The 12899-nt window shown below is 40.0% G+C and overlaps 1 protein-coding gene across 1 annotated transcript; it reads left to right on the plus strand.

Annotated features, from left to right (window-relative positions):
* Positions 1 to 3441: 3441 nt before the first annotated feature.
* On the plus strand, positions 3442 to 12698 carry taldo1 (transaldolase 1). The gene is made up of 8 exons (XM_086026414.1): positions 3442 to 3645; positions 6963 to 7086; positions 7227 to 7334; positions 9031 to 9162; positions 9323 to 9498; positions 11721 to 11918; positions 11993 to 12138; positions 12228 to 12698. Exons 1-8 carry the CDS (start codon positions 3546 to 3548, stop codon positions 12258 to 12260), a joined length of 1017 nt encoding a protein of 338 aa, XP_085882540.1. The 5' UTR covers positions 3442 to 3545; the 3' UTR covers positions 12261 to 12698.
* Positions 12699 to 12899: the final 201 nt, after the last annotated feature.

Raw genomic sequence — 12899 nt, forward strand, 5'->3', positions numbered from 1 at the left:
ATTACAGACATCCTAATGATAAAATTGAAAAAAAATTGGACATGCACTTTACGTGTTTTTCACAGGACAGCGACGATATGCCAAATCATTAACACAGCATGAAAGTGACTATGACTATGAACCAATTTGTGTTTCTGATGCAGAATTTGTCTTATAAAAGTTGTGTAAGGCATGTTTTCATTAAAAAACTGTTTATTACTCCTAAAAAAAATAATCAAAAACATAATAGGGTTAATAGACACATATGCACAATCCAGACAGGAGGTTCTGAGCCAAAATTCAGACCCAGAACCTCTCAACCGTGAGGTGCACACACTAACAACATACCATACACTACAGTAACACTTTGATTTTGAATTCAATTGGAGTAATTGGGGTTGGGACAGTACGTCATAGTTACCGACAATGATGGGGAGGTGTTGTTGTTTTTTAACCCAACAGTGGTCTATAATCTTGTGTGGATGGTATTTCCTTGCTTTGTTTAGGGATTTTGTTGTTTTTGAAGCCTCAAAATCAGTTACAACTGTGGACAGAGGCTTTTTTGAATTGCTTGTCCAGATAAGGGTTATTCTGGGGTTACCTCAATCTCACAAACACAATATAATGGCACCCGTAATGCCTGGAGGGAATCATTACATCCGGCACAAACATCCACTTGGACTGCAGATTTACAGATTGCATTTTGGTGGCCAGAATTGAAGGTTGCCTTTCAGCCTTGCGAAACAGGTTTTTGGCTATATCTCAAAATTAGAATAATTTCACGATACTATCGCAAATGTGATGAAGTGATGACATTTTATATCCTTTGTTATGATTGATAGAGTAAAACCTGGAACACAATGGTGAACTCTTAATGTCTGAGTGAGTGAGTTACCTCATCTCAGAGTTTGGATTCCAAAAAGAAAAGTCTGGGTTATATCTTATAAAGACCCATTGTTTTTGTATACATATATATCCATCCATTATCGATACCGCTTATCCTCACAAGGGTCGCGGGGCGTGCTGGAGCCTATCCCAGCTGTCTTCGGGCAGTAGGCGGGGGACACCCTGAATTGGTTGCCAGCCAGTCGCAGGGCACACAGAGACAAACATCCGCACTCACAATCACACCTAGGGGCAATTTAGAGAGTCCAATCAACTTACCATGCATGTTTTTGGAATGTGGGAGGAAACCGGAGTACCCGGAGGAAACCCACGCAGGCACGGGGAGAACATGCAAACTCCACACAGGGAGTTGTCTTTGACAACTGCAGAGTAAAACACAGAGCAACACATGTCATAGTTGAGGCTTAAAATGAGCTCACCTTTAATCAGTTCAGCAGAACATTTTCACATATTTGTCCACTTACTCTTTACTATATTTATAGTTTAAGTGTAGTATATTGACTGTACAGTAAAAATTATGCCTATCTGTTTGAACTTGTGGTTAATGTAAGGCTGTGTGTGTATTCTTTATCTATTATTCATCAATGTATTACTTTTATGTATTATTAGTCTATTTAACATACTTGTCAATCAATTGTACTTGTTTATTCCACCCCAAAATTATTATATGTTGTTTGTCCATACAATGCTGACATTCATTGTATATTCCACTTTTAACAGGCGTACACATGATTTTTTTTCATGGGTTACTCACATTAGTACCAGGAGATTGACTTTGGTACTCACTAGTGGTTCAACGGATCACATAAATGACGATTCAGATCGGTCACGGATTTTGAGTCAGAGATCGGATTGTGTTTCTCATCAGCAAAAGAAAAAAGGAAAAAAAGATGATTAGAACTTTGACTTCATTTATTTTATAAAACACTTTTGCCCATTAAAAAAACTCCTAATGTCTAATATGGCCATTTAGTATTTAAGAGCGCAATATAAGGCAGGATACCTTGTTATTTTATACACTGTACCACGTATACAATAAGACAGTTCTTATTGTATACGTGGTACAGTGTATAAAATAACAAGGTATTATGCCAGACATATTGAGCTGATTGTTTTCTTAAAACTATTTAATGAGCAAAAGTGTTTTTATAAAATAAATGAAGACAATGTTTTATTTTTGATATTTTTGACCTTGAAGTGCAATTTAGTTGGCACCTTGGACAGCGCATTACACATGGACAGCGCATCTCCATAATATTGAAAAAGAAGTTAAAAAAAAAAAGGAACAGCTGTTGAAGTACCAGCCAGACACTTGCCGTATCATACAATGACAGCGTAATTCACTTGCGGTTTGTTAGCGACCTAAATTCGTGACTGAATAGTGAATATGACTTCGGGATGGCGTTGCGTTGATGTAGGTGGCAAGTTGAGACGTCGAAAACAGATGTCAAGTTAGCAGGTACGCCACCACGGAGATTAACTTCAAAGTAAAATTCTTACTCAGGCTATTGCATTGGTATCAATGACGCAATGGTCAGCTTTATTTTGAAGTTAGCCTTTGCGGAGGTGGTGTGTTAAAGAACTGTTGTTCCATTAATTCCATCGACATTTTACACATTATTTTTTACTCTGACGATATTACGGGACAAAGTGCATCCCTTTACAACTCATTACGGGACGCGTACTTTCGTTCCTAAATACGGGACGATTCCGTTTTCCAAGGGACAGTTGGCAACCCTGCCTTTGGTTCACATGCTTCAGAACGCAGGAAACGTTTCTGGTGGTCAGAGACAGTAGCGAGTTCAACTGACAAAGAGCATAGAGACGCTTTTATAAAACTTCAAAGTACTGTAGCGATGGCGAGGCTGTGCAATTCCCAGCATGTTTTGCAGCGCTCTATATAAATAGTTATAGCGAACCAAGCTAAACGTTGCTCTTTGAATGCGGCTGTGTTTTCTTTCAAGATAAGAGCAAAGATGCAAAAGAGCATTTCAGATGAAAGAGCAAAAGAGACATGAGAGGCCGTCAGTGTGTCTAGTGACTATGGGCTTGAGTCGTGGCCGACTGCAGCTCTTGAATGAACGTGCATTCTATTACCTGCGAATAAAGCAACTGAACAGCATCTGCTACTGTGTCATCCTTTAACACAAACGAGGAATGCGTTCCAGTATTCACGAAGTCCATTTCTGTTCATGTGTTTTACATGTTGTGCATGATATGTAAAGAAACCCAACACTCATTTTTGGTATTTTAAGTATAGGGTTTATATGGTATGTAGAGCTGATGCAGTATCAAAATGAGTATCTTTGGTTACAATGTTTTTTTTTAAATAAATCCAATCCATTCCTCTTTTGCTGTGGCTCAACTTCTAAATAAGCTTCATCGCGTTTGATCAATTATAGTAGTAACATACTTTCCCCCAAAGTGTGATGCTTCTCTTTTATTAATGTAAAAAAATGAACAAAACAGTTAAATTTATCTAGCATGGCCGGGAGCTCGGCACCCTCGGGCCCGGAGAACTGTACAACAGTATATCGCGGCTCTTCTAGTGCGCGCGCGTTCTCGGTGGCTGCTTCCTGGTGCTGCGCGCTCCCGTAACTCGCATTCCGTTTGCTCTCACGTGTTGTGTGTGTATAAAAAGCTCGCAGTGGCTGATCATCATGCTCAGTGTGTCTCCAGACAAGCGGCGAAAAATGGAGTCGGCGCTCAACCAGCTGAAGAAGTATACCGTGGTGGTGGCCGACACGGGGGATTTTAACGGTAAAATGCCCGCTTCCAACCAGCAGCTAATGCTAACCGGTTAGCGTGCTGGGTAAGATTAAGCGAGCAAGAGGGCTCCATAGTTAATGTGAATGACCGTCGTGTCAATAATCAACCCGAGCAGCTACACGCCTGCTAGCATTGCGCGAACAAGGCTCGTGTAGTTAGTTACACCAGCCAACTCTAATATTGGTTGGAAGTTTGTTAAGTATCATTATCTTGTGATCGTAATAGTAATCCGATTAACCTGCTAAACCTGCCAAATTTCCTAACTGAGTGTACTTGTGTACATCGCTCTGGCGGAAGTTTTTAAAAAGTTTTCGTGCAGCTTGATCAAAAATATTTCGATAACTTTCTGATATATTTTATTCAACTTTACCGTGTGTGTATGTTTACAAAAAATGGTCAAGTTATTTGACGCAAAATACTTCTTGGTTTTTGCTTCCTGGTTTGCCTTCCTAACGCTGTTCATGGCTTACTTGCCTGTTCAGTTTCTACCAGTGGCTCTCGATGAGGAAATAAGTGGAGTAATTCAGTTAGCCTGTGATGCAAACGCAGAAAGCCTTGCACGGTCAGGATGACATGACAGTTTGCCGACAAGCCTGCATTTGGGAAACAAATCCAACCATGGTTTGATATCAACGTCACAGCGTCTCAATAACATTGAAATCCCAAATATATTTTTGTGTCATTAGATAACCTTCCCAGTGGGCATGGGCACTGGTAGAAGGAACAATTACAATGCCCTAGTGGACATCTGATGTCAATTCAACATCGTTATGACATCAAAATCATTCGATTGATGTCATATCGATGTTGAATTGACGTTGGCTGAATGTTTAGGTTGAGGTTGTACCAATTGAGGTTGGCTGAATGTTTAATATTCAGGTGCTTTTGTTGCAAAATTTCAGCACCAGAGGAGAGTGCACAAGAGTTGTTTTCAAATGAACGAGTTTGGTTTAAAATGCAAAAGTCATTCCCAAAATATGTTGACCCAAGACCCATTGTTTACATTACAAACTGCTCAGGCAAACCGTCAAACTAAAATGTCACAACAAGTATAATCATATTGCAATAACAATTTGTTCATAAATGTTCTCATTCACACTGAAAGCTAGGCATGTTTAATTTTATCCTGTTGTATGATTGGCAGCAGGTAGGTTAATTGTGCCTTCTGCCATTTAGTGGAAGAGCATTTAATTGTTCTGCCTGTGATTATACGTCACTGGCATAGATAGATGACCAAAGATGTGTAATTTGTGTAATTAAATAAATGATTCACTTTCAGACCAATCAAGTGATATTCGAGCATTGCCTGTGGCACGCACGATCTCTTACAGCAGCCCGATGGTGCGGCAAATTGGTTGGAAATCACAATGTTAAGTGGGTAAAAGCAGGCCCCAGCACAAACCTTGGACATTGGGAATCTTTGTTTATAGGAATTTTAATTTTGATTAAAATGGCCACCGTTAGCAGTCAGGAAACATTTAGTTTCTTATTCATTTATATTAAAATTGTGAATTGTGGCATAAGTGTCATCTCCAATTTTTGTTTTGATAACAATTGAATGAAAAACTGAATTGAATGAAAAACATGCATTACCAACATTTTCATCTTGGGATTTCTTTTAAAACTAATCTAAAATTTCACTGATAAGACAATGAAACCACTATGCACATTTTTTGGTAGCTTGAAGAATGGGCTTGTGACTGAACATCTCTTTTGTATGACAAGTGCCAGTATATGTCTAATTGTGTGGCAACCCTAGCTACTTTCTTCACTCCCGTTTGTGGTGTAAGGCAGGCTTGTAGGAAATGTTGCAGTCCGCAAAATATGCAACAGCTATTTTTTAAAGCACTTGTATGAAGTAAATTGTTACTTTAAAATAACACCACAGACTCATATTACACAATTATCACAAACTAAAATAATTGCTCATATTTCTGTTCAGCGGTACTGCATATGGTTATAGAAAACGAAAATGATTTTCTGACAATGTTGTAATACAGACAAATTTGTGATTTGATTAAGGTTTCTATCTTTGTGTGTGTTGTCTTTGCCTCTTTAGTTTGTGTGAATTATGAATTGATGAATGATAAACCATCTTTATACACAGATGCTACAAATTTGTATCATAAGAGCCATAACAGATGATCCAGCATTCAAGTAAACCTTCACATACAATGTGATGTCCACAAGGAGTTATTGAGGTTCGCGTGTAGTCGCAGTTGAAATCTTCTGTTGGTATTTCCTAACTATTGGAAGAGTAAATGCATTTGTTCACTGGAGAGTTGGCAACTCTGACTAAGGCTGCCACAACGTAAAGCTGACAAACAACACGCTGAATGAAAATGCTCGTCACTCCCATGTCTATTGAGAAAGGCCAACCCAGCATTTAAAAATGCTGTTTTACTCATTTCATTGTTGGAGATTGTCACTGGCTATGTGTTTGATTCAAATTCATGTAGATCTTCAGACGACCTTTCATTTGAACTATATATGGCTTGTCTTGCATATCAAGGGAACTAAAATCAAATCATTTCCTAATATAGATTTGCTCTTTCTCGTTTGTTCCCTTTTTGTTCATTTTCAATGCCTGCGACTGAACACAGCAAAGTGAAAAACTGAATTTACCCATGGGTATTAAAACAGTATAATAGAGTACATGTGTTCATGAATTAAACATTTAGATGCTAAACAATGTGATATATTCAGATTAGTATACATTTGCAGTGCACTCATCAAAAACGTTTGTCAGTCTACTTTATCAGACCGAGCGGGTTTTAAAGAGTGCTGTGACAAATTTATACTCAAGATGGTGCTGTTTTGTACTTTGTGACTAATTTGAAGGAAACGTTCATTCGTCCATTGTCCAGGGTTGTTTTAACTGTGGTGCTTGCTCATCATAAATGAGTATGTCCAAACGGATTTCTCTGAAAACCTCGAGTTTGGTTTTTTTTTCAGAATAATAATTTTGTATTCCTACGAGTAGCTTGTGGATGAGGTCAGTCTAAAATTCAGAAATTTGTTCAGATACATTGATGATGCTAATTTATTAACTCGTGAAATTGTTAATGTAAATGGATCAAGACCCAATTATACTTTTTGAAACTCATAACAATCCTTGTTGGCAGTGACAGGTTAGGTCATTCACTGCATGTAACTGTGCTATGCAGGCATTATTTATTGCGTGGTCGTATGCAAACAGCATCATGGTCATCAGTATGATATTTTGAATCAAAATGTGCTGGCTAGTATGCTGATTTATTTTTTTCCCCTCCATTCTCCTAATGCTGTTCCAATTGTTTGTCATGCAGCCATTGATGAGTACAAGCCTCAGGATGCCACCACCAACCCGTCTCTGATTCTAGCTGCTGCCAAAATGCCAGCCTATCAGAACCTGTTGGATCAGGCCATCAAATACGGCATCGCTAAGGGCGGGTAAGAGTTTGAGCTCAAATTTTGCTTCATGTTATCTGCATGTCTATAACGCATCTTTAGTATTGTAATTGTAAAGCAGTTAAAAACAGAAATGTATTGTCAAAGGTGACTTACTAGAAGCATCTTTCCTCGCTGGTCAGATCTGAGGAGGAGCAGATCGCCAACACCATGGACAAGCTGTTTGTGAGTTTTGGTCTTGAGATCCTCAAGAAGGTCCCAGGCAGGGTCTCAACTGAGGTGGATGCCAGGTACATGCACATCGTCAAAAGTGACCTTATATGACAATGAAACATTTGTGAAACATGCTGTGAGTTTGCATGTAATGTGAACCCAGAAGTTAATATTTCAATACTATGTCGAGCTTATTCCTGCATATTTATTGGCTTGCCTTCTGTAGCTTGTTTTTCCTCCTCTTTATAAATTACAACTAACATACGGTGGCTTGCGACAGTCTTGGACCTTTTGCCACATTTCAGGCTTCAAACATCAAGGTGTACTTGTTTTTTTGGGGGGGTGGGGGCGGTGAAGGAGCAACACCAAATGGGACACAATCGCGAAGTGGAACGAAAGTCATACGATATTTTAAAGTTTTGTGGGGGCGTGCAATATTATTCGGCCCCATTACTGTCAGTGCAGCCAACTCACTCCAGAAGTTCCCAGAGACTTTCAGAATGATCCAATGTTGACCTAAATGACTGACAAATGGAATCCACCTGTGTGTACTCAATCTCAGTATAAATGTACACGCTTTGTTGTTGACGCAACAAGCGTCATGAAGACCAAGGAACACACCAGGCCGGCCAAGTCTGAGATACTGTTGTGGTTTAAAGCACGGTTGGTTATAAAAAGTGTCCACAAACTTTAACATCTCGCGGAGCACTGTTCAAGTAATCATATTGAAATGGAAAGAGTATGAGACCACTGGAAACCTACCAAGACCCGGCCGTCCCCAAACCTTCAGCCCAAACAAGGAGAGCACTGATCAGAGATTCAGCCAAGAGGCCCTTGATCACTCTGGATGAACTGCGGAGATCCACAGCTAAGGTGGGGGAATCTGTCCACAGTACAACTAGTCCCACACTGCACAAATTTGGCCTTTATGGAAAAGTGGCAATAAGAAAACCATTTCTTGAAGGCAATCATAAAGGGCCACATTTGAGGTTTGCCATAATCATCCTGGAAGCCACACCAAACATGTGGAAGAAGATACTCTGGTCAGATGAGACCAAAATGGAACTTATGGGCTAAATGCAAAATGTTATGTTTGTTGTAAAAGTAACAATCCTCGTAGTCTGCAGCCCAAGGACAGGGAAGATGGAAGAAATACAGGGCCATTTTGGAAGAAAACTTGTTGCAGTCTGAAAAAGGAAAAAAACTGAGACCGGAACGGATGTTTGCCTTCCAACAAGACAACATGAAGCAACATCTACAATGACATGAGTCAAAACTAAACATATCCAGGTGTTAGAATGGCCCAGTCAAAAGTCTTGCAGCTGAAATTGCAGCAAAAGGTGGTTCTACAAAGTACGAACTCAGGGTGGCCGAATCATTTATCATCCCCCACTTTTCAATTTTATTTCTCAAAAAAAAGTTTTAAAATATTTTATGAACGTTGTTCCATTTTGTCCCGCTCGGTGCGGATTCTTCACAAAAAATATTTAGTTCAAAGCTTGAAATGTGGCAAAAGGTCAAAACGTTCAAGGGGTCCAAATAACTTCGGAAGCCATTGCGTTTGTCACAACTATTTGAATGTAATTGTGCTCAACATGTATGCAGGTGACGGAGCGATGTCTGAGTGACAGTTTAATCTTTCCTTTTGAACACTTTTTCCAAACTCAAGTGTGTGGTTTTGATTTGGAATTAAAGTCCGTATCAATGGATGTATAACTTCCCCCAATTATTAGCGGTAATAATTATTCAAATAAATGCTGTTGTATTCCACAGACTGTCTTTTGACAAAGAAGAAATGGTGGCCAAGGCTTTGAGGCTCATTGCACTCTACGAGGAAGCTGGGATCAGCAAGGAGCGGGTGCTCATCAAGCTGTCATCCACATGGGAGGGAATCCAAGCTGGCAAGTGAGTGTGTGACGTGACACCAGCCAAAACTACTGGATGTCAATAAGACTTGTCTGCATTGTGGTCCAGTGGCATACCATGACTAATGCCAAATGATTGTGTGTTTTTGTTTTCCAGTTTTTGTGCGGCTAAAATGTGATGTAAATGTGCTCTGTTTCAGGGAGCTTGAAGACAAGCACGGCGTTCACTGCAACATGACCCTGCTTTTCTCTTTTGCGCAAGCAGTAGCCTGTGCTGAAGCAAAGGTAACGCTCATCTCGCCTTTCGTTGGGCGTATCCTCGACTGGTACAAGGAAAACACGGGCCGCAAATCCTACGAGCCCCATGAAGACCCAGGTACTGATGTTTCCCCCCTGCACCCATTTTTATTTCATGAAACTGTGAATCAAATATTCTGTATCCCTCATTTCCACCCACTATGTTGTGACCTACCAGTTTTGCCTTTACTGTCAATTGCCAGCTCTAATCTTTGTGTTCTCATCATCTGTTTTGTCAAACCTTTTGGTATGAGAAGTGCTATACAGAAAGGTTGGCGCTCCGAAACCAGCATGGCAGTGGTATTGCAGCCACTGAGCATCATACACACGTGTTTAGCATGCTTAGGTTTACCTTTTATCACTTGAATAAGTAATTAGGAATGCAGACCCGTCACCGTGGGCGGGCCATAGGGGCTCTGTCCCTGCCTGGAAAGCCCGCCCTCCACTGCTTCTCGGGCCTGGTTCAAACCGACTGTGCAATCAAAATCATTTATTTGCTGTGATGGATTCTTCGTGAGCAATGCCACTCTTTGGGCGTCCATATTCATTCAAAATGGAGCACGGGAGAGACGATAGTTTGCTAACATCAGTCAGCAATTAATCTGTTTTAAATAACCTGATGGCACTGGAACCTTTCATTTAAAATTAAGAGGTGTTTTTTTTGGATTACTAATTGTATTTTTGCAAAAAAAAAAATGTTAACACCCAATTTTATCATGATGGTAAAGAATGAAGTGCACTTTTATAGTGCTTTATCTATACCATATCATCTCCAAAGCCCTTTTGCCAAGCTTCAAATTGAATTTTTTTGAAAACATATCGAGTGTACGTACGCGCTCAGCAACGTAGCATTAACTATTCCTTTTAAGAGTTACATACGTTACCCATCAGGATTCCCTGCCGTACACTGTCAAACAACATTTTCTGAAGCGATTATCCATTCAGAATATTGACTCCATCTGCTTGTCGTACAAGCTGCTAGCTAGCGCTAAGCTAGCCCGTGTATTTTTTGTGCCCTCTCCGGCATGCAAGCGTGAGGCAGGTAATGAAGAGAAAGGTCTTGATAAACTGTCTAGCTGGACTTTATTGACTACTTAACAATCGAGTTTTATGTTTATTGTCATACAGATGCAAATGCTTCTGTATTTTCTTCACAAATGCAGGTGGGTGTCACACCGCACGTGCTTCTCCCACATAAATGTGTGTTATATGAATGAAATCTGGAAATACTCATTTCTAGCGGTCAATTACTGTTTTGTTTTGTTTTAAATCTTTGTTATTGAGACATCCATACGCTTTGCATTCCGCCATGATGGCTTTTTTATAAACCCGAATCCTGTGAGAGCAGGTACTGCCAATAGCTATCCACACTGGCCTTTCAGCGACACTACGGCACTGCTCCCCTCCCAGGAGCCAAGAAGGAGCAAATATGTCTGCGTGTGTTAGCATCTTCGACAGAAAGGTCCCGCAAGCTATTATAAGCTTGCTTTAGCACAGCCAGTGTAACGAAAATATGGTTGGATGCATTTTTTTTCTTGATAAACCATATATTGTTCCTCCTGACCACCACAGGTGCACTTGAATGTAAGCCATTTTAAACTAAAAGAAAAAAATTCCATAGCTAGAAGTCCAACCAAAATTCATTCGTTGCCGTCAACACAATTAGGGAATGAGATTTTTGGGTGTGAGTCTGAGCTCTTCTGTTCCTTGTCTTGGTTTTTGTGAAATGAATTTCCCCTCAAAATGTGACTTGAAGTCCAGTGTGACATGTGTAATGCTAATAATTGGGCAGAATCTTCATACCTCCAAAATGGTCACGCTTCAGGAGACACCAAAAATGTCACATTTGCTCAACCGATAACATTGGGTAATTTTCTAACCATTTTCAACCATTAACATTGGTCAATAATTTGTACAAATACCACCCACACGTTTGGACTGATGAGTACAGATATGTGAAATGAAATATACCAAACTGTGACACAGGAAGTTTCAGCTGTTTTTTCTTAATGATGCATTTTTGACCAGTGCGAATTATACGCTGGAGTGAGTTATTGTCTGAAAAATATGTAAATTATTTGAAAAATTATTACATTCATTCTTAAATGGTGTGTACGTGTAGAGATTGCTGCTTTTGAAACTAGAGCCATTTCTTGTAACTTGCAGCTGCTAGGCTGGTCTGGCTGCTTCTCTGAAGTTATTTTCTAATGGTGACATGGCAGCCAGACGATGTCAGTAGTAATTTTTGTTTCCATAACTTCCTCATTCCCCTGCTTTTTTTTTTTTTTTTTTTTAAACCAGGTGTTCAGAGTGTGACAAAGATATACAACTACTACAAGAAGTTTGGTTACAGCACTGTGGTGATGGGCGCTTCTTTCCGAAACACGGGACAAGTCAAAGCCCTGGCCGGATGCGACCTGCTCACCATCTCTCCGGGGCTGCTTGCAGAACTCAGCCAGGACCACAGCACTGTCACGCAGATGCTTTCTGAGAAAACGGGTACTGCTGTGTAAAGTGTTCACCTAACATGAAGAGTGCATCATTTCCACATTGACTTAATTTTATTTCTGCAGCTAAGGATTGCAATCTCCTAAAGGTCCATCTGGATGAGAAGGACTTCCGCTGGCAGCACAATGAGGACCGCATGGCAGTCGAAAAACTGTCTGACGGCATCCGCAAGTTTGCTGCGGATGCCATCAAGCTGGAAACCATGATCAAAGTAAGACTTGACTTGACTTGACTTGAGTAAGACTTGACTTAAATGGGTTGTTGCACAGTTCCCTGACAAGTTTTAATTTGTCATTTCAGGAGAAAATGCTTCATGTTAAGAATGGTCAGTAGGGGATATGGAGCATATCCTGTTACATTGACGTAAAGTTTTAAGAGTCAGGACTCTGCCTTGTTTGCTAGCTTTCACATGAGAGGAATTTGAAAGCACCAGAAATCATTCTCCATCCCTCTGACCAAACCCAAGCAACCTCCTTTATGAAAGGACATCTCCCATTCACTCTTTGGATGGAGCCAAGTCTTATGTGACCAAACATTCATTAAATGATCCTGTTGTTGATGCATTTTGAGATGTGTAACGAGAGGGGGATATATCATTCCAGAGAGTTGCATTTTGAGACTAGTAGGGAGGATCACAGGCACATTTAACCAGAAGAACCCGTTTTTTGCATTCACTATCAACCTAGCGGCAATGAAGAAATTGTAGACTGCTCGTCCCCCAAAGTTGTCTTTTTCTTCCCAGGAAAAAATAAAAAATGTGAATTCTAAGCAGTTTAGGTGTTGCTTTCTTGTGTTCCAATCAACTATTGTACACATGGATGCAATTGTTGGTACCCATCCTTGAAAGAAAAAGAAACTCACAAAGGTCACTGAAATAACTTGCAACTGATGAACGTAATATTTAATGAAAATCCTGTGATACTTTGTTTTAGGGTCCAACTGAATTACTGGACTGCATTAAAAAGATGAGAC

This window comes from Filicampus tigris, chromosome 3, assembly GCF_054856515.1.
Source record: "Filicampus tigris isolate MCC_2025a chromosome 3, RoL_Ftig_1.0, whole genome shotgun sequence".
NCBI classification, from domain to species: Eukaryota; Metazoa; Chordata; class Actinopteri; order Syngnathiformes; family Syngnathidae; genus Filicampus; species Filicampus tigris.